General features: G+C 45.2%; 1 protein-coding gene across 1 annotated transcript; it reads right to left on the minus strand.

The window, feature by feature from the left end:
- Positions 1-206: 206 nt before the first annotated feature.
- CIMIP1 (ciliary microtubule inner protein 1) lies at positions 207-13,913 on the minus strand. The gene is made up of 4 exons (XM_020905130.2): positions 13,789-13,913; positions 7,919-8,000; positions 6,407-6,508; positions 207-611 (listed from the first exon to the last, which is right to left on the minus strand). Exons 1-4 carry the CDS (start codon positions 13,854-13,856, stop codon positions 450-452), a joined length of 414 nt encoding a protein of 137 aa, XP_020760789.2. The 5' UTR covers positions 13,857-13,913; the 3' UTR covers positions 207-449.
- Between the last annotated feature and the right edge of the window lie 8,491 nt (positions 13,914-22,404).

Consider the following 22,404-nt stretch of genomic DNA (forward strand, 5'->3'; position numbering starts at 1 on the left):
GAGCACGTTTTCCCTCCTGAAAAGCAGGCCCAGGGGTGCTGGGGTACAGAAACACCTGGCCAACCACCTCATCTTAACAAGGATGGTTAAGAGAAAGGGGATGGAAGGCGACAATAAGGGTTTAGACAAATATTTAAAAATGAGATCACATTGTGTCTTTTAAAGCCATCCTTAAATTTTCCCAAGGTATGAAAAAAAATTCAGAGTCTATTTTGCCTTATTCATTGCATTAGCCAAGAATGAATGCATTACAAGAATGTTCCAGAAGGGAAGAACTGATGAAAATGTCTAAAGGCTGTTTTGTGTTCTTTGCAACAACATCCCATGAACACGTGTTGGGGGGAACTCTGTCCTCGGGGGGAGGCCCGGAGCTTGTCCTTTCCTGGGCATGGGCACTGGGACTGGCGGTCTGCCCTTCCTTCCCCAGGGGCTAGGGTCTCCAGCTGGACTCAGTGTATGCCTTGTTTCGGCCAGTTTAGCTCCTTGGCATATGCCCCTTTGCAGCTTCTGATCTCATAGTCGTGCTCCAGACACTTGTTCAGGCCCGGCACCCCGGACCGCCAGCCGATGAAGCCCTGCGTTGTCTTCGGGACTGGGGGGGAGGGGAGCACCTGCAATAGAAAGGCAGAGGGTGAGTTGCCTTGGGCCACAGCCACAGGAGGTGCGTCTACAGAGGCACCAGGATGGGTGTGCAAGACCTGGTGTGGAAAAGACAGAAAGAACCCTGGTAGAGGCCACCAACAGACACATTGGTCAATGGAATAGAACAGAGAGCCCAGAAATGAACTTGCACTTCTATGGGCCCTTAATCCACCTGAAAGGAGGCAGGATATATAGTGGGGGAAAGACATCCTCTGGGATACATGGAGCTGGGAAAACTGGACAGTTACCCAGTGGCTCAGTGGGTAAACAATCTGTCTGCAATGGAGGAGACACAGGTTCGATCCTTAGGTGGGGAAGATCCCCTGGAGGAGGAAATGGCAACCCACACTTCAGTACTCTTGCCTGGATAATCCCATGGACAGAGGAGCCAGTGGGCTACAGTCCATGGGGTCACAAGAGTCAGAGATGACTTGGCGGCAAAACAACAGCAACCTGCAAAAGAAGCAAACTGGTCCACTTCTTGCATCACGCACAGAAGTGAACTCAAATGGATCAGAGACTTAAAACTAAGATCTGAAATAATAAAACTTCTAGAAGAAAATATTGGCAGCACACTTTTTGATGTTGGTCTTAGCAATAATTTTTTGGATATGTCTCCTAAGGCAAAGGGAACATAAACAAGTGGGTACCACATCAAACTAAATGGAAACTATCAGTAGGACAAAAAGGCTGCCTACTGAACGGGGGAAGATATTTGCAAATGTATCTGATTAAGGGTTAATATCCAAAATGTACAAAGAACTCATATAACTCAGCATCACAGAAACAAACAACTTGATTGAAAGGTAGGCAGAGCACCCGAGTAGACATTTTCCCACGGAAGATATACAGGCAGTTAACAGTCACATGAAAATGTTCAGTGTCACTAAACATAACACTTGTCAGAGTGGCCATCATCAAAAGGACAAGTAACGTGTTGGCAATGATGTAGAGGAAAGGGAACCCTCATGCACTGTCGGTGCGATGTAAACTGGTGCAATCACTGTGGAAAACAGTTTGTCAGAAAAGTAAAAATAGAACTATCATAGGATCTAACAATTCCACTCCTGGATATTTATCTAAAGTAAATGAAAGCACTAATTCAAAAAGATATATGCAACTCTATGTTAACTGAACATGTTAAAGAAGGCTGAGTGAGCACCAAAGTGTTGATGCTTTCGAACTATGGTGCTGGAGAAGACTCTTGAGAGTCCCCTGGACAGCAAGGAGATCAAATCAGTCAATCCTAAAGGAAATCAACCCTGAATATTCATTTGACCACCTGATGCGAAGGGCCGACTCATTGGAAAAGACCCTGATTCTGGGAAAGATTGAGGGCAGGAGGAGAAGGGGCTGACAGAGGATGAGATGGTTGGAGGGCATCACCGACTCAATGGACATGAGTTTGAGCAAACTCTGAGATATAGTGGAGGACAGGGGAGCCTGGTGTGCTGCAGTTCATGGGGTCACATAAAGTTGGCCATGACTTAGAGACTGAACAACAATAAATGTTAACTGAACCATTATTTACAATAGCCAAGATAAGGAAGCAACCTAAGTGCCATCAATAGATGAATGAATAAAGATGTGGTCTGTACACACAATGGGATATTACTCAGCAATAAAATTAACGAAATCTTCCCACTGGTGACTACATAGGTGGGCCTAGAAAAATTCTTAGCAGTGAAATAAGTCAGACAGAGAAAGACAAGCACTGCATGATTTCACTTACATATGGACTCTAAAAAACAAATGTCCAACAGAAACAGTCACAGAAACAGAGAACACACAGATAGTTGCCAGAGGGGAGGTGGAGGAGGAGAGAAATAGGTGAGGGAGATTAAGAGGTACAGACTTCCAGCTACAAAATAAATGAGTCATGGAATGAAACGTACAGTGTGGAGAATATAGTCAGTAATTATGTAATATCTTTGTATGGTGACAGATCATAACTAGACTTGTGATCATTGTGAAATGTTTAGAAACACTGAATCACTATGCTGTATAACAGAAACTAACAGCGTTGTAGGTCAATTATACTTCTAAAACAAACTCATAGGAAAAGAGATCAGTTTTGAGGTTACCAGAGGAAAGGCTGGAGAGGAAGGGGATAGGATGAAGGTGGTCAAAAGGTACAAGCTTCGAGTTATAAGATAAAAAATACTAGGGATGTAATGTAGAACATGATAAATATAATGAATGCTGCGCTACGTTATATACAAAAACAGTTACAATTAAGAGAATAAATCCTAAGAATTCTCATCACAAGGAGGAAGGTTTTTCTAGTTCTTAAATTTTGTATCTGTATGAGATGATGGATCTTTACTAATCCAAGTATGATCATCATATCATAATATATGTAAGTCAACTTCTGATGCTGTGTATTTTATACTTACTCAGTGATGTATGTCAATTATAGCTCAATAAAACAAAGAAAAAAATCAGAAAAGACAAAAAGAAGAGCCAGTGTCCCTAAGTAAGCTTCACTGAATGTACACATGCTCCAACCCGCTGGACTCAGAGATCACATGTTCCTTGAAAGTAACGATCTATCATCAAACATGGCTTTTTATCTTGTAATGTTTACCATATTTAATTCATGACCGCCAGTAAAATAACTTTTATTTGGTAAGAGAGCAAAAAAAGAGAAACAAAAGCAAGGTGCAGACATATAGAATATTATAATTCATAATTGTTGTTCAGTTGCTAAGTCATGTCTGACTCTTTATGACCCTATGGACTGTAGCCCGCCAGGCTCCTCTGTCCATGGGATTCTCCAGGCAAGAATACTGGAGTGGGTTGCCATTTCCTTCTCCAGGGGATCGGCGACCCAGGAATCAAACCTGTGTCTCCTGTGTCTCCTGCATTTGCAGGCAGGTTCACTACCACTGAGGCACCAGGGAAGCCACAATTTATAGTGCTCTTTATAAAATATATGGCAATATTGTCAGATGGTATCCTGGCAGTTATAGACCTTCCAGGTTTGATTAGAAGGCTTTATGATACGTGTGTAAACACACACACATTGACGCACACACCAAACCATAGATAACACAGGAGTGAAAAAAATTGATTTTAATTAAAAACCAAAAAGGAAATGGGATTCTATCTGAAATGAAAAAAACACAATTTCATGTTTCAATTCCTTGAAATCTGAAAAATTTTTGGAAAATGAGGGTGAATGCTTATGCAGGTTTTGCCTTTCTATTTGAAATAACCTTCTGTTCTGCTCTTATCAGGGGATTTGAACCAAGACAGCAGTGAGGAATATTCGTTCAAGCAGAAGAACTGAGATGAAGAGGTTTAATATGCTTGGGGTTATGAGTTCACGCTTAGCTCAAAGGATCTTTGAGTGAGGCGGTGGCGAGAGGGGACAGTCCTGGTGGGCCAGCTGCCACTGGTGGATGAAGCCCCTTAACATATGTTCTTGATGAACTATTAACATTAATCTCCTGAGAGGCCCCACGCAGGGAGGGTCATGAACAGATGCTGGTGGGGCCAGTTTCCTCCAGCCAGCAAGTTCTCTACAATGCTGGTCCAGACTGGCTGTCAGGCACACAGACTAGCTTTCAAGTCCAGCTTGTAAGAGAAATGCAGTCAGAATCCACCCCGGGAGCTCACACTTCACCCATCAGACTGGCAGAGAGATGAAGACACCACCGTCAGCAAGGGTCTAGAGGGAGAACCTGTGAAGGGCAACATTACTGCTATCTATGAAAAAGGAAAACGCAAACACACTTTAACTTGACAATCCAGCCCTCAGCATTTACCCTAAGACATCCTAATACCTGCACGTGCACGTACCAAGATTAGCGTGGGAGACTGACTGCAGCCCTATGTGTCACAGACGTGCCTGGACACAGCCTACATGTCCATCCCCTGAAGACCCATTCCGTCACGGCCCCTCCATACCACGGAAAACTACACAACAGTGTAAAAGACGGAGGCAGCTGAGGGTTCTGAGATGGAATGACTTGGAAGATAAACTGCTAAGAGAAAAACGAGGTATAAAATGTGTAAGATATGGTATAAACTGTGTATGTTAGCTGCTCAGTTGTGTCCGACTCTTTGTGACCCCTTGAACTAGAGACACCAGGCTCCTCTGTCAATGGGATTTCCCAGGCAAGATTACCGGAGTGGGTAGCCCTTCCCTTCTCCAGGGGATCTTCCTGACCCAGAGCGTGAAACCGGGTCTCCTGCATTGCGGGCAGATTCGTTACCAGCTGAGCCACCAGGGAAGCCCATCCAGGGTTAAGGGAAGGGTTATATAAATTATGGTCAATCCATACAATTGAGGAAAATGCAGTCATTAATATATTAATGATTCAGAATACTATGGGTAACTGCATGGAAAGATAAATAGGATATACTGTTGAATGAAAAAAGATTATAAAGCAGTCTATGGAATTTTATTTTTAAATATGTATATATGCATGTGTGTATGAGTTTGTGCGTGTGTGTGTGTGTGTGTGTGTGTGTGTGTTGAAGGAGTAGCTGAGAATAGCACTTAAGAGCAGGGCTCTGAAATCAGACACACTTGACCTTGGAAAAGTTGTTCAGTCTTTGTCAGCTTCGGTTTCCTCATCTGCAAAATGGGTTTGATGGCAATTATATCCATTCTCCAGGGATGTTGTGGAAATAAGATAACCATGTAAAGCACTCAGTATGGGGAGCAACTAAAGGGCAATAATAAAAGAATATGAGCTAGCATTTATTGGTGGTACATGGAGGTGTAGAAGTCATCTGGAAGAACTTCCCAAAATGCTAACCATGGGTCAGTGTATAAATATGGATATTTTAATTTATGATTTATATTTTGCTGCATTTCTAGAAAAATCAGCAAGTCTCTCTTGCTGTGTAATCAGTAGAGGAACCCTCTCAATAGCTCAGTGGAATGCATTCTTTCATTCATCCAGCTAATAGGTTGCACCCACTGAGCGCCTAATTCAAACAAGCTAGCCATCCCATCTGACCCTGAGGGTGTCAGAGAAAGAAAACCCAGAATTGAGCTCACCCATCCCTGGCCTCCTTCATCCTGAGTTTTCATCCCCTCCCCACACTGGGACACAGAGTGCCTGCTCCATAGCTGGATGGAGAGCAGAACCCAGGATTAAAGTGACAGACCCATGAGAAGGGCTTTCTTGGTGGCTCATACCATAAAGAATCTGCCTGCAAGGCAGGAGACCTGGGTTGGGAAGATCCCCTGAAGGAGGAAATGGGTACCTCCTCCAGTATTCTTGACTGGAGAATCTTATGGATAGAGGAGCTTGGCAGGCTACAGTTCATGGGATCACAAAGAGTCAGATACAACTAAGCCACTAACACTTTCACTTTTCCCATGAGAGGAGACCAGGGACATACAGAGCTCAGAAACTTCTAGAGGCATCTACCCCACGTTCACATCTGACTGGTCTTTGGTGGGAACGTCTTCTCCCCTCTGGATGACCTGGTCACTCACTCAGCAACAAGAGTGACCTTTTACGAAGGCAGTTCTCAATATTCCACGGCCCTGCTTCCTTCTGCAAATCAGGCTCAGATCCCAGTTCCTTCCTCTAGACTCCAAGGTCCTGCACATACAGGGACCAGTAACCTGCTGTGTCTCCCACGTGTGGGCTTAGGAAGGACTGGAAGCCCATGTCCCTGTGGCCTGGGTACTGCTGTATCCTTAGCTGTGCCCAAGGCTTGGCCCACCTGAAGCAACACCATTTTCGGTGGGGTGAATTTCTTACTTAGGAAAACAAGTACTTAAAAAGACTTTGCGAACCTTGATGTATTTCTCCACTGGGGTCACCGGCCGGATGCGGAACCGCTCAGGAAGCTCGATTTTGGGCTTTGGAGTGGCTGGTTCTTCTTCACACTTGATCAGCTGAAACACAGTCCCCAGAGGTGGGGCTCCATAGGCTGAGACCTTGGGAGCTTCCTTTCACAGTCCCCCCAGAACAAGACTCTTCACAGGTTACAAAGGCGGGACTCAGGCCAATATTAGAAAGGGGCAGAGTGGGGACCTGCAGGCAGCCCAGCTCAGGCCCAGGCTCTCACAGACTGCCCATTTACTGCCCCGACCATAATGTGAGAACATGTTACAGGTTATGGACTCAAACTAAAAACCTGCCAGCAAGGTTCAGGATCAACCTCTAAACTATGAGGACAGCCCCCAACCCCCCACTTTTAATTTTTAAAGCAATTTCGAACTCTTCAAAATCCTGATTTAATTACACATGAAGACTATTAATACAGATTCTTTTATGCATATCATATTAATAAGGACTCATTTTATGCATAAAATTTCAAATTGTGTAACTCTCCAAGTATTAAGAAAGCTCATTAAGAATGGCATAATTTCAGAGCCAGTGGGACAGGGTGAATTACAAAGGGGGTTTATACTGTTTTGAATCAAGTACATTTTGAATTATGCGGCCCTTGAGTGATTCTGCCTCCCTCTAGAGAAATGCGATTTCCTCATGTTGTGTCCTAGGGATCTCATGGAAAGTTGCAAACCGCTGGCCACCATCCTGGTGAAGCCCACACAAGCCCACATATATGTGGGTCTTTATATGTCGTTTTATAAATGGAGCCACTATTCTAGATTCAGACATTTTCATTAAAGCATCTGAATTTCCAGACTCTCTTGAATAATCAGAAAATGTAGCTGAGTCTGTCTTGCCTGGGAGCCCTCAGCAGGGCTGATGATGGTGCCTCTGGCTGGGGTCAGAGGTCTCTGCTGGCGTCCCCAATACTCCCTATTTATTATCTCTGGTCCCTTCCCTCATTTCTGTTGTAGGAAATACCAAGAGTTATTTTCCTAATAATCCTGTAGATACTTACTTGGCCTCTCCTCTCTTGCCCTCTGAACCTTACAGTCACTCAACGAGGCAGTGAGGACTATCACCCCATTTTACAGATGGCAAGTCCAAGGTTGAGTAGCCCTGTAATCAACCAGACCAACATCGCCCTTTGGTGCCTTTCTTAGCTGTGTGACTTTGTACTTTTTTGAGCTCAAATCCCTCATTTGTAAAATGGGCCTCAAATAGCATCCTTCTCTGCACAGGTGTTGTCTTATGGATTCAATGAACTGGTTTGGATGAAGCACCTAGAATGTGCCTGGCATGTAGTAAAAGCTCAATAAATTTGTAAATCAAAGGAACTTTCAGGTGTCAGCCATCTTCATCTATAACATGCTCTATAAATTTATTCCTTTAAATCAAACACTTCATAACCATTTATTCTTGGAAATGATTGGGTCTATAACCTCCAGGGTCATCAACTCTACATTTACCTCCTCGAGGGGGGTTGATAAAAATCCCCAGTTCTGGGCCCAGTTTTGCCGTGCTTCATTTTCAGCCTTCAGGCGATATTTCCTGAAGGAAAAAAAAAGTTCTTAAGTGATGTACAACATTTGAAAAGGGTTAACATAGCAAACCCTAAAAGGTGCCCTGGGGAGAATTTGACCTTCATTGATGCACGTGGACTGAGTGATGATTCCAAGACAGGGATGGAGTGGAAGGCCCTGTCTCTGGGGAATTGTCACTCATGAAAGGGAGACACATGTCTCAGAACCAGAGGTGCTGATTGGATGGTACATCACAACCAGACAAGACTGGGGCTGCCTCTGCCCTAGGGGTCATCTTGATACTGGATCCCTTATTTTAGGGGCCCTTGGACCTACAGTAATGGGGGAGTGGCAAATCATGATGGAGGTACAAGTAAAGTTCCTTTGTTTTCAGAGCAAGGACCAGGGCAGGGTGAGGTACTATGGTGCAAAATTTAAGGAGGCACCCATTCCCAGTTCCTTCAAGGGCAGAGCCAGAACCTGCATAACCTTGACATGGAGCCCTCCTTAAACATGCACCCCAGGCCCCTCGTTTGTCCCACCCTAACCCTGGCCCTGCTTTAGCTGCACATATAATATAATTTATACATAACTACCCACGAGCTGAGGTGAGTTCCAGTTGAAGTGCAGGTGTCTTTTGCAAAAAAACTGATTAAAACAACTGATTAAATATTTATTCATTTTGATTCTCAAGTTTCCTTTCCTATTTTGAAACCAGGGTCTGCACCCCAAGCCCCCTCTAATGTCTCAACAGTTTCTGAGGCCCAAGCTATTTCCCCAGGGGCTGAGCACCTAAATCAGTTCAGTAAATCACTCAGTCATGTCCGATTCTTTGCAGCCCCATGGACTGCAGTACGCCAGGCTTCTCTGTCCATCACCAACACTTGGAGCTTGCTCAAACTCATATCCATTGAGATGCCATCCAACCATCTCATCCTCTGTCGTCCCCTTCTCCTCCCGCATTCATTCTTTCCCAGCATCAGGGTCTTTTCCAATGAGTCAGTTCTTCACATCAGTGGCCAAAGTATTGGGGCTTAAGCTTTAGCATCAATCCTTCCAATGAATATTCAGGACTGATTTCCTTTAGGATTGACTGGTTTGATCTCCTTGCAGTTCAAAGGACTCTCAAGAGTCTTCTCCAACACCACAATTCAAAAGCATCAATTCTTCAGTGCTCAGCTTTATTTATGGTCCAACTCTCACATCCATACATGACTACTGGAAAAACCATAGCTTTGACTAGATGGACCTTTGTTGGCAAAGTAATGTCTCTGTTTTTTAATATGCTGTGTAGGTTGGCCATAGCTTTTCTTTGAAGGAGCAAGCGTCTTTTAATTTCATGGCTGCAATCACCATCTGCAGTGATTTTGGAGCCCCTCCAAAATAAAGTCTGTCACTTTTTCCATTGTTTCCCCATCTATTTGCCATGAAGTGATGGAACTGGATGCCATGATCTTAGTTTTCTGAATGTTGAGTTTTAAGCCAGATTTTTCACTCTCCTCTTTCACTTTCATCAAGAAGCTCTTTAGTTCTTCACTTTCTGCCATAAGGGTGATATCATCTGCTTATCTGAGGTTATTGATATTTCTCCCAGCAATCTTGATTCCAGACTGTGCTTCATCCAGCCTGGCATTTCGCATGAGGTACTCTGCATATAAGTTAAATAAGCAGGGTGACAATATACAGCCAGTTTGGAACCAGTCTGTTGTTCCATGTCCAGTTCTAACTGTTGCTTCTTGACCTGCATACAGATTTCTCAGCAGGCAGGTAAGGTCATCTGGTATTCCCATCTCTTTAAGAATTTTCCACAGTTTGTTATGATCCACATTGTCAAAGGCTTTGGTGTAGTCAATAAAGCAGAAGTAGATGTTTTTCAGGAACTCTCTTGCTTTTTCAATGATCCAACAGATGTTGGCAATTTGATCTCTGGCTCCTTTGCCTTTTCTAAATCCAGTGTGAACATTTGGAAATTCATGGTTCATGTACCGTTGAAGCCTGGCTTGGAGAATTTTGAGCATTACTTCGCTAACGTGTGAGATGAGTGCAATTGTGCAGTAGTTTGAATATTCTTTGGCATTGCCTTTTTTGGGGATTGGAATGAAAACTGACATTTTCCAGTCCTATGGCCACTGCTGAATTTTTCAAATTTGCTGGCATAATGAGTGTAACATTTTCACAGCATCATCTTTTAGGATTTGAAATAGCTCAACTGGAATTCCATCACCTCCACTAACTTTGTTTGTAGTCATGCTTCCTAAGGCCCACTTGACTTTGCATTCCAGGATGTCTGGTTCTAGGTGAGTGATCACACCATAGTGATTATCTGGGTCATGAAGATCTTTTTTGTATAGTTCTTCTGTGTATTCTTGCCACCTCTTCTTAATATCTTCTCTTCTGTTAGGTCCATACCACTTCTGTCCCTTGGTATCTCTAATTTTCTTGAAGAGATCTCTAGTCTTTTGCATTCTATTGTTTTGCTCTATTTCTTTGCATTGATCACTGAGGAAGGCTTATTTATCTCTCCTTGCTATTCTTTGGCACTCTGCATTCAAATGGGTATATCTTTCCTTTTCTCCTTTGCCTTTCCCTTCTCTTCTTTTCTCCACTATTTGTAAGGCCTCCACAGACAACCATTTTGTCTTTCTGCATTTCTTTTTCTCGGAGATGGTCTTGATTACTGCCTCCTATACAATGTCACGAACCTCCGTCCACAGTTCTTCAGGGACTCTGTCTATCAGATCTAATCCCTTGAGTCTATTTGTCACTTCCACTGTATAATCGTAAGGGATTTGATTTAGGTCATACCTGAATGGCCTAGTGGTTTTCCCTATTTTCTTCAATTTAAGTCTGAATTTGGTAATAAGGAGTTCACAATCTGAGCCACAGTCAGCTCTGGATCTTGTTTTTGCTAACTGTATAGAGCTTCTCCATCTTCAGCTACAAAGAATATAATCAATCTGATTTTGGTATTGACCATCAGATGATGTCCATGTGTAGAGTCTTCTCTACATGTGTTGTTGGAAGAGAGTGTTTGCTATGACCAGTGTGTTCTCTTAGCAAAACTCTGTTAGCCTTTGCCCTGCTTCATTTTGTACTCCAAGGCCAAATTTGCCTGTTGCTCCAGGTATCTCTTGATTTCCTATTTTTGCATTCCAGTCCCCTATAATGAAAAGGATATCTTTTTTTGGATGAACGTGGCCCTGCCCATTTGAACAAGACCCAGTTTTCCCCACAGTCAGTCTCTCCCATCAGGAAACTTTCAAAAGCCTCTTATCCTTATCCCTCAGAGGAAAGACAGAATGAAAACCACAATCACAGAAAACTAGTCAAACTGATCATGTGGACCACAGCCTTGTTTAACTCAATGAAACTATGAGCCATGCCATGTAGGGACACCCATGATGGATGGGTCATGGTGAAGTGTTCTGACAAAATGTGATCCACTGGAGAAGGGAATGGTAAACCACTTCAGGATTCTTGAGAACCCCATGAACAGTATGAAAAGGCAAAAAAGATAGGACACTAAAAAATGAACTCCCCAGGTCAGTAGGTGCCCAATATGTTACTGGAGAAGAGTGGAGAAATAACTCCAGAAAGAATGAAGAGACAGAGCCAAAGCAAAAACAATGCCCAGTTGTGGATGTGACTGGTGATGGAACTAAAGTCTGATGCTGTAAAGAACAATATTGCATAGGCACCTGGAATGTTAGGTCCATGAATCAAGGTAAATTGGAAGTGGCCAAACAGGAGATGGCAAGAGTGAAGATCGACATTTTAGGAATCAGTGAGCAGCTAAAGCTGAGTCTATTTCCAAAGAAACTGCAACATGAGACAAAAATATGTCTCATATTTCTCATACAAGCCATATATGTATTTAAAATGTTCTAGAGCCACATTTTTAAAAAAGTGAAAATAAACTAAGATCATGGCATCCAGTCCCATCACTTCATGGCAAATAGATGGGGAAACAGTGGGAAAAGTGGCTGACTTTATTTTGGGGGGGGGCTCCAAAATCACTGCAGATGGTGATTGCAGCCATGAAATTAAAAGACGCTTGCTCCTTGGAAGGAAAGTTATGACCAACCTACACAGCATATTAAAAAGCAGAGACATTACTTTGCCAACAAAGGTCCATCTAGTCAAGGCTATGGTTTTTCCAGTGGTCGTGTATGGATGTGAGACTTGGACTATAAAGAAAGCTGGAGCCCTGAAGAATTGATGCTTTTGAACTGTGGTGTTGGAGAAGACTCTTTGAGAGTCCCTTGGACTGCAAAGAGATCCAACCAGTCCATCCTAAAGGAGATCAGTCCAGGGTGTTCACTGGAGGGACTGATGTTGAAACTGAAACTCTAATACTTTAGCCACCTGATGCGAAGAGTTGACTTATTGGAAAAGACCCTGATGCTGGGAAAGATTGAGGGAAGGAGGAGAAGGGAACAACAGAGGATGAGATGGTTGGATGGCATCACCAACTCAATGGACATGGGTTTGGGTGGACTCCGGGAGCTTGCGATGGACAGGGAGGCCTGGCGTGCTGTGGTTCATGGGGTCGCAATGAGTCAGAAATGACTGAGCAACTGAACTGAACTGAGAGGCACATTTTTTAAAAAGTGAAAGTAAACAGGTAAACTTAATTTTGGTGTCACTTTTTAGGGGCACGAAGTTTTTGAAATCTAGTGTTTTACATTTACAGCTCATTTCAATTTGGAATAGTTACCTATCAAGTGCTCATTAGCCACTTTGACATGGGGCAGAAGAGTCTAAGGGCTTAACTGGCTCTGTTCACCAAGGATGGGCCATCTGATTTGGGTCTTGAAGGATGAGTAGGAGTTTGTTTGGTGGGGAAAGAGAAAAAAGGGCATACTAGGCAGAGGAAACAGACCTTGCTATGGTAGTATAATATTTCCTACTGTGGGTACTTAGATAAAAATAAATATTAAAAAAATAGCATGTATTTATTGCAAATAATACTGGCTTTGCATTTTCAAGAGTGATATAAAGTTTTCTATAAAAAGAAGTTCATTAGGTAGAACCAAGCTAATTTAAAGAAAAATATGAAGTGACTATTACAGGATTTTCAAGGAAATGGTAAAAATCTTAAGAGATGAAAATAGGATAACTGAAGTTTAAGAGGTTAGCAGTGATGGTTTGTTGTTGCTATATATCACCTGGAGAAGGGAAATGGCTACTCAGTTCCGTATTCTTGCTTGGAGAATTCTGTGGACAGAGGAGCCTGGCAGGTTACAGTTCATGGGGTTGCAAAAAGTTGGACGCTACTGAGTGACTAATACTGTATTTACTTACTTGCATCTAAATTAGTAACTTTCCCTATTGGTTAAAACTTCAAAGAGATGGTATATTACCTAGCAATGGGACAGAAAGGCAAATAGAAACATCCATTATAGATGTCTACTGAATATGAATCTTTTAGAAAATGGATTTAATTCTTTAAAACTTCTTGTTAAAAAACCAGGATAAGCAAGAGTAAATGTAAAGTGCTCTCTTTCGAACCGAACAAATATTAAGGCTTTTAAAAACATTGGGTAAATCTTAAAAATAAGCACTCAACCGTCGGCTTTCAACAAGCAAATCTTTGCAGATTCACGCCTTTGTGGTGCGCCAAGGAGAAGAGAAAGAGAAAGGCTCTTTCGTCAACTCCCCCTTTCTGCAAGGCGCCCTGACCACCTCCAGCACACGCTCCTAGAGCCCAGAAGTCGACCACTTCCAGGACTTGGTGGGAAAACTGAGGCCGCCAGGTGTGCACACTGTAGGTGGGAACGGCCCAGTCCATTGGGTTACCGAGTCCCGGGCGTTACCAGATCTCATCCTGGGCCACGAGGTTCATGCGCTCGGCTGCAGCCGTGCTGATCGGTTTCTGTGCCATGGGGCCTGGGGTCTTGGCACGCCCCCGCGCGCTCAGGCCTTGGGCTCAGCGTCTCAAGTCTCCTGGGAGACCGGTTGCTGAGCAACGCGGGACGCGGAGGCGGAGCCGGGGCCGCACCTGGAGAGATTCGGACAGCCGGACTCTCCTCCAGGCGTCAGGACTCTTAAGGACAATCTCAGTCCACAGACACGCTTTTCGCGCGCCTCCCTGCCCACCTGCTTTGTCCGGGGCTGCCACAGCCCTCCTCCTCTGCGGAAAACCTTGGGGAAACCTCAAGACCTTACACCCCCTGCTCCTTTTAGACCTGTCACGCGTTTACTCGCCAAGTATACCAAGCCTAAGAGTACCGAGCTTAATGAATCCCGTCATAGAGACTCCTGTAACCGCCGCCTGGATTACGAAATGGGTCACCCCAGCCCACCTCTTTTGTCGACTTCTCTTAGCAGAGATTTTCTTTTTTTCACCATGATTAGTACTTTTAAGTGAAATCATCCCAGTGTCGTTTTTCTCTGGCTTCCTTGTTCCAGTATTGCGTTTGAGAGGCTCATCGGTATTGCTGCGAGTACCCAGGGTGTGGTCACTTCCATGCGGAAGGCACTGGTGCCAATCTTTGGGGCCTCCACGGAAGTGCTGCTGTGAATTTCAGCGCACGTGGCTTTTGGAGAACCTATACATGCATTTCTTTGGCTTCCACTCTGTATAGTTATCTACAAATGAAGCTCAAAGATAATACTGCCTTCCGACTCCACACCCCAACCTCTCTTTCATGCCCATCAACACTAATCCCTTGTCACTGGGATGCTCATGGGGTGTTTGTTGACTGACCTATTGACCTTCCTGCCCAAGCTTCCATCCCACCATGTTGTCATTGGCCTGGGGCTGAAAATGTGTCTAAAACAACAGAACATACATCCACTTCTTAGGACAGGGGAAGGTTCCTCTGCTTGAGCAGCCGCAGGGTACACAGGTGTCCAGAGCCTAGCGGTGCTGAGAGAAGGAGGCAGCAAGCTTTACTGACTGATAGATCATCTCCAGATGACTGAGAGCCTGTGAGCGCTTTCATCTCCTCACTGAGGCACGGGGATTCTCCCTGACAGATAAGTCTCCCTCCCTCCCTATCCCTGACTTCCTGGGGTATTCACAGATTTGAGCACCTGTCACAGCGTTTGGATGATGTATCTTCCCCTCTTGATGATGTTCCCCACAGTCAGCTGTGTGATGGTCCTCTCTGCTGCTGGAAGTGCTGGGTGGAGGCCCAGGATTGGGTGGTCCCCACTGCTGCTTCAACTAAAATACTGAGGGGGCCAGGCAGGGGCTGGAATCAGAGCTGTGGGGATTCATCAGCCTGATGGTTAGCACCCCATGGCCGCAGCTGAGCGAGCCGGCCCACCAGGCTGGATTACTGCAGGTGGGCAGGGGTGCAGGTGGGCCTGGAGTTTCCTGCCTGGTCTTCTCTCTGAGGTCACCATTCCTACGATAGGACAGAAGGTGTCCTGGGAAGAACTGTGAGTGGTGGATACTAGGAAGAGAAGAGGATCTGTTGTATAGGGGGCAGTCTGCTACTCTCTTGGGAAGTTTCTAAGAGGATTTTGTTACAATGATTAATTAAATATAAATTTGTTTGCTGAATGTCTGTATGCTAGACACCAAGGGTTGATTCATTCTTCAAATGTTTGCTGAGCGCCTCCACGTGCCTGGGGATCCTGGAGGGAACAGGGCTGACAAAGTCATTGCCCTCCTGGGGCTGACTTGTCTGGAGGGAAGACACACAATGAAGCAAGTGAAGATGGATCAACAAATGTACTGTCACCCTGGGCAGACATGTGTGCTGCCAAGAAATTTAAATCAGGGAAGGGGGCTCGAGGTGACAGGTCCAGTGAAGGGCCTATTCTAAGTGGGTGGTCACGAAAGGCCTCTCTGAGGAAAGGATGACTGAGCACAGAACTGGGGAAGGAGGCACCCATGCAAAGGGGTCAGAAGACCGCGTTGTCCTTTCTATGGAGGACAGAGGTGGAAGACAAAGGTCCTGAGGCAGAACAAGCCCAGGATGTTTGAGGACCACTGAGGAGGCCAGTGCAGCTAGAGGGCTCCCTGGAAAATGTGGCCAGGTGCAGAAATGAGAAAACAAGCACAATGTCTTCCAGTTTTACTAAGTAAGCACACAGGTGTGAATGCAGCCACGTGAGAATGAAGCCTGATAGATGAAACGCCGATAAGAGGAGAGCACCCCAGATGAGGTAGGGTGATGAGTAAGTATAGAGGAGGTGATGAGTGAGTGGGGTTTTGAAGGATGAATAAGAGTTTGCCAGTCTTGCCCATTCTCACCAGAACCTTCTGTTGGTAGGGTTGCATATGGAAATACACAACACAACATAATTTCATGGAGCACGCCTATACTATACTATATACTAAGACATTGTGTATTTATTAAATATAGCTGGACATCCATATCTTATATGACCACCCTATTCTTGGTGAGTTTCTTCACCAGTGTACCTACCATACTCAACAAACAAATACATGTGCATATATGAAATTTTATTTATTTTTTACTTCTGGTGGCCTGTGTTTCTTTGTTTTATACCATCTGCCTTCTCTCCTGGTTCAAGGGGTTGAAATCTCCTTAGGATATTTGAAACAAGAGATTCTTGGACCTCTGACAGACATCATTTATTCACCTATTGCTTTTTTATTGGAAAACGTGTTTTGCAGCACAGATTTCAAACAGGAAGTTTGAAGGGAGAACTGAGAGATAAAAAGGCCATATTTGTTGATTAGATGTGGGAAATGGAGACAGTGTTTATAGCTTGCAGAAGGTTTGCCATGTTCCTGTATATCAATATTTTTGGCTCTCTCTCAGCATTTCAGGACAGTTGATTTCTGATTTTTTATTTTTTTCATCTTGCTATTGCTTTATAAAACATCCCAACAACTGGAGCCAACTGCTTCTTTTAGTGTTTTAAGCTTAAACAGTTTTCTTTTTTATTGTATGATTTTTTTTTTTTTTTAAACCAAAGAAGGCTTTGTGCGGGGAGCGGTCCCTGCCAGCCAGTGTGCCGTTTTTCTCAGCATGGCTGATTATTATCTCGACTGTACAACAAAGACGCGGAGGCTTGAACTGAAGGTGCCAATTTGCACCGAATGTACTTGATGGCTTACCGGAGCTTCAGCTTAAGGATCTTGAAAGTTCTCGCCTTCACACACCCATTATGCTCTCTTTAGTCCCAGCAGAAAGAACTCTTGTCTTCCTTCACAAATAGTCTACACTCCACACACCTAAGGTAGCAATTATTGTCATTCTCTGAGCCTTGTGGCGGAAGAAAAAAGCTGAGTCCCCCTTGCCACCCCCGCAGCACCCTAGAAGCCTCCCTCCGGAGCCTGTTCGCTATCCAGCTTGATTATCAATTATTGCTCCAATTAGAGACCCCGCAGCAGGCGAGGGTTCCCTGTGTCCTGCTCTTTCTCCCCTGCGTGTCTCGTCACAGCTCTCATGGTGTGAGAAAAGCCCAAAACCTGTGTGAAAAGGAAAGTGAATCTGGATGCAAAGAAAAGGAACCAACTTTGATTTCCAGGTGTGAATGTGGCTGGAGGATCTGGGTCATTAAGGGTGGTAGGTGCCTGGACCCTCACCTTCTTCTGGTGGCTCTTAGGATTGGAAACAGAAGGTATCTGTGCATCTGCAATGAAGGGCTTGGCAGGGATACAGCTTGGAGATGCATATGCTCTGAGGACAGGGGTGTCACCTCTGAAGGGTTTAGGCGTAGCTTTAAGTCACTAAAACTGAACTTGAATGGCACTGTAAGTACAGTAATTATCTATTATTCAAGAGGTATTTTATGGAGCTGGACTGGTTACATATAGGACTCAGCTTCCAGAGAGGACCTGCTGCCCTGTGTTCTGTCGACAGAGGGTCAGATAGGGTTTTTTTGTTTGTTTGTTTTTAACAATTTCATTCTTTAAAAAAAAGTGTTATTTGGCTTCACTGGGTCTTAGATGCAGCATGCAGGATCTAGTTCCCTGGCCAGGGATCGAACCTGGCCCCCTCTGCCTTGGTAGCCTGGAGTCTTAGCCACTAGACCACCAGGGAAGTCCCCAAACAGAGGTTTTTAATGGGAAAATGGATCACTGGGCAGGGAGGTGAGGAGGGAGCTGATTTCCAGGTTCTATTCCCTAAGATTACAAACACAGGCATTTACCCACCAGGTGGCACTGGGCAAACTTCTTTCCTACACTGGTTGAGGCTTAAGGCCAGATGACTTTGAATGACCACTCATTCATTCATTCAACCAACAAATTTCTAGAGTCTCTTCTATGTGCTAGGCTTCCCTGGTGGCTCAGATGGTAAAGAATCTGCCTGCAGTGCAGGGGACCTGGGTTCAATCCCTGGGTCAGGAAGATCCCCTGGAAAAGGGAATGGCTACTCACTCCAGTATTCTTGCCTGGAGAATCCCATGGACAGAGGAGCCTGGCAGGCTACAGTCCATAGGGTTGCAAAGGGTTGGATACGACTAAGTGACTGACATTTTCACTTTGGGTTTCCCTGGTGGCTCAGACTTGGTGTGGGGAGTTTGGACCTTATTCTGACAAAGGTCCTGAGTGCCTTTGGGTAGCTCTGTCCAGCTAAACACACAGGCCTTCCTGTAGGAATGACACTCATTGGTATTTTGCAGAAGCAGACACAGAATCAGAGAAGTTAGGTCACTTGTCCATGCCACACAGCTGTGAAGATAGAAAGCCAAGATCTAGGTGCAGTTCATTGTCAGTGCGGTAAATGCAAGAAGAGAGATCACCTGGAACACATGTTCAGGCCTCTTAGCTGGATAATCTTCAGGAATATGTCATTTCCCATGTTATAGTCTGAACAATCTTAACGCCTACATAGGAAACCAATAGCATTGTGCATTTCTGCATCTGCCCCCCACCACTCCCTACCCCTTGTTGAGTCCTGCCCCAGGCCGCAGGTGCGAGGTCTTGCGTGAAGGCCACGAAAGTGGAGCTGAAAACCAAGTTCACCTCTGAAGCTAACTGACCCCCTTTGTAACCTTGCCAAAAGCCCCGTGATAGTCACTAACAAGCTTCCTGACTCCAAGTTAAGCAAAGAGGCCCATTCCAGTGAACACCTTATAGCGCCCCAACGAACCAGCTAATGCCAACCTTCCAGCAGGAGTTTTTTATGTCTTGAGGCTAAAAATTGGCTTTTAACTCATGAAAACTGTCAGCTTTCCCTGGTCTGTCAGGAGGTGGGCCCACTGTGCTCACAGTGCCCACATTATCTCTGCTCTTTGTTCTTAATAAACTCCCTCCCTTCTGAAATGCTTTGTGTCTGGAAATTCTTTTCCAGCCCACACTCAGACTGCCTCAACACCCCTTACCCCTTCAACCTGGGCTTGAGTGGAGGCCCTCCCCATGAGCACCTGCGGGGCATTTGTGGAGAACTCAGCACGTGCCAAGCTCTGGGTGTGGGTGGTTAGGGCCTAAGTCTCATTTCTCCCTCTAGACCCAGCCACTGGTGGGGCCCAGCACACAGTAGGCCTTCAGCAGTCTCTTGATTGGTTGCGTGAAGTCTGTTCCAGCCCTCCGCAGCTAGAAGTCTCACCCAGGGCGTGAAACGGCAACACAAGAGGCTAAGAAATGTGTCAAGGAGAGGCCTTTCTTGTCATGGACATGGAGGCAGGACCCACTGGGATTTTGCAAATTTGATCTAAAAGGCAAGTTGATTTTGTGCATTGATCTCTCTCTGCATCCTTCACGCTGGTGTCTGGGGAGACATCTCATGGAGGCGCCTATTGTTCATGTTCAGATAACTTCATATAAAATGGATTTTAAATGAAGGCTTGGGGGCTCTATGAAATCCAGAAGGCTAAGTTGGGAATATCTATCATTTCAGCGATTTGCTACCACTGTGATTACTGAGGGGCTATGTGCGTGCCAGGTCTTTTAAAGCTGGTTAATAAGAATAGCAGCTGCGGTGGCTCCCGGTTCCTGCCCATCTATCTGATCATTGAAGAGGCTTAAAAGGGAGCATTCAGATGGGGTCCAGGCAGACCATCTGGCACACAGCCGAGCAGGCCACCGGCTACAGTCAGCCTCACCATCCTTTGGTTCTTTTTCTGTGATTGGGGGACAGGGAGAGGGAGAGGACAAAAGAAGGGGAGGAGACAAAGATGGAGTTCATGAAGTTTTTGTGGTCCTCTGAAGCTGTACACAGTGGAGGGGAGATCCTAGGCTCTGAAATATGGAAATCTCCCAGATTCATTGGGAATCCTGAGGGTCCCCTTGGATGAGAGAGAGTTTGGAGCTTCCAAGAAAAAATAGAAACCCACTTCTGGAGACCCCTAAAGCCCAACTGACAAGTACAAGACACTCACATGCCCTGTAATCAGCTTGGACTTTGTCCTAGGTCTTGCTCCAGGGAAGGGCACACTGTGCCCTATATTATTTAGGTTGCTGTGGTCTGGAGAATGGACTGTATAGCAACCTTGGAGGCCAGGGGGCCAGTTGGGAGGTTGGTACTGATACCTAGACAAGTGGTGATGAGGCTTGAGCCCTGAGAGTTGGCATTTGGGGTGGGGAGAAAGAGTTAGATATGGTGGGATGGGGGGAAATTAGGAGATGTATTAGCCAGGACTTTTGCATGAGTAAAAAAGGGGGATTATTTAGTTTCTGTATTTGAAGAGTTGAGAAGCTTCAGGTAAGGCTGTATCCAGGAGTTAGAGTGATGCTCTCAGGACCTGGTCTTCTCCACCTCTGGACTCTGCACATCCGCCTGCTGGTTCATCTCGGGCAGGCTCTTGTGTCAGTGTTCATCAGAAGCTCCAGGATCCCAATGGATGGAAGCTGCTCCTTTCCCCCGTGGCTTCTGCACCAGACTCAGCATTCTAACTGGACTGTCACAGGCATTTGCCCATCTCTGACTGGATCACCATGGCCAGCAGACAGAATGAGATGAATAATGGGCTGGAGCTACATGTCCACTTTAGCATCTGGATGGGCAGGGCAGGGAGGCATGTTGGTTCCTGGAGAAGAGGTCAAGGTGCAGGCAGGTAATCCTGGCAATAGTCCCTGCACAGGGTGTGGAGGCCTGGGGGATGCTGGGAGGAAGTGGATGTCATAGTTGACTCTGAGCATCATGCTGACTAGGGGCTGGTGCTAGGTCCCGTGAACTGAGCCTGCTGACAAGCGGGTAGGAGAGTGACAAAGACAACAGTGACACTGGGACCAAATTAAAGCAAAAGAACCCTCTGGACTTCCCTGGTGGCTCAGTGGTAAAGAACCCGCGTACCTGCCAATGCCGGAGACTTGGGTCTGATCCCTGGGTCAGGAAGATCCCCTGGAGAAGGAAATGGCAACCCACTCCAGTATTCTTGCCTGGCAAATCCCATGGATAAAGGAGCCTGGCGGACTGTGGTCCATGGAGTCGCAAAAGAGTCAGATGTGACTTAGTAACTAAACAAAACAAGCAAGCTACTAAAAACAACCCTCTGGTTCAACCCAACTTCGGTGTCCCTGGTTTATAGATTTGTGACTTTGTTTGCTGGTAACTCAGCTGTCATTTCCACTTTATCTTTCAGTTAAGATCTTGTCACCCTACAATGTGTTTACTGTCCTTTGTTCAGGAAAAAAGGATGAACCAGTACAATTTTGCTTTTTATATCTAAGAACGATCGGTTTATCACAATGATAATAATCAGGATGAGTGCTATAGGAAAAGCATATATTTGGGTCCAATACAAAGAACATTTTGCAAACAGGTCTGTTGGGGAGGACTGTTGGAGCCTGGGTTCAGGGATGTCTTCGGGTGTGTTGGGGGGCCCTAGCTGTGTGGTTAAACTGTGAGGCTCACTCCCCGCCCAGCTTGGGGGGCTCCAGCCTGCCTTTGGCCCTCTCCTTAGGCTGCAGGGTCTTCTCACATCCTTGTGCTTCTTGCACAGAACTGTTGCAGAGGGGAGCTCACACAGGATGCTGAGATTTCAGGCCGCTCTGGGGATCTTCCCTGGAATGTCTGCCCGAAATGTTAATATTTCCAGGTACCTGCCCAGCTGGGTGCAGGAAACATCTCAAATTGCTCCTGGCTTTGTTACGTAATTCATTTGACTTATAATATGGCTACACATTGGGCTTCCCAGGTGGCGCTAGTGGTAAAGAATCTGCCTGCAAATACGGAAGACGCAAAAGACTCAGGATCTATTCTTAGGTCGGGAAGATCCCCTGGAGGAGGAAATGGCAACCCGCTCCAGTATTCCTGCCTGGGAAATCCCATGGACAGAGGAACCTGGTGGGCTACAGTCCATGGGGTCACAAAGAGTCAGATACGACTGAGCACCACCTCCATCACCACCAATGCTACACATTAGCCCTCTTTATTTTTTTTTTTCCATTTATTTTTATTAGTTGGAGGCTAATTACTTTACATCATTACAGTAGTTTTTGTCATACATTGAAATACATTAGCCCTCTTTAGAACTTTCCCAGGGAACAGGGATTTCAGGAAAATTTTGGGGAAGGACTGGGGGGAAAAGAAAACTGACTTTTTCTAGATGTGACTGCA

The sequence above is a fragment of the Odocoileus virginianus genome, chromosome 9, assembly GCF_023699985.2.
Source record: "Odocoileus virginianus isolate 20LAN1187 ecotype Illinois chromosome 9, Ovbor_1.2, whole genome shotgun sequence".
In the NCBI taxonomy this organism is placed as follows: domain Eukaryota; kingdom Metazoa; phylum Chordata; class Mammalia; order Artiodactyla; family Cervidae; genus Odocoileus; species Odocoileus virginianus.

What these genes read in the sequence shown, in the direction of transcription:
- CIMIP1 (XM_020905130.2), bottom strand. Translation starts at nt 13,856, where the DNA reads ATGGCACAGAAACCGATCAGCACGGCTGCAGCCGAGCGCATGAACCTC. An exon ending in GTGGCCCAGGATGAGATCTG is followed by an intron (nt 8,001 to 13,788) that starts GTAACGCCCGGG and finishes TTTTTCCTTCAG; the next exon opens with GAAATATCGCCTGAAGGCTG. An exon ending in TATCAACCCCCCTCGAGGAG is followed by an intron (nt 6,509 to 7,918) that starts GTAAATGTAGAG and finishes ACTGTGTTTCAG; the next exon opens with CTGATCAAGTGTGAAGAAGA.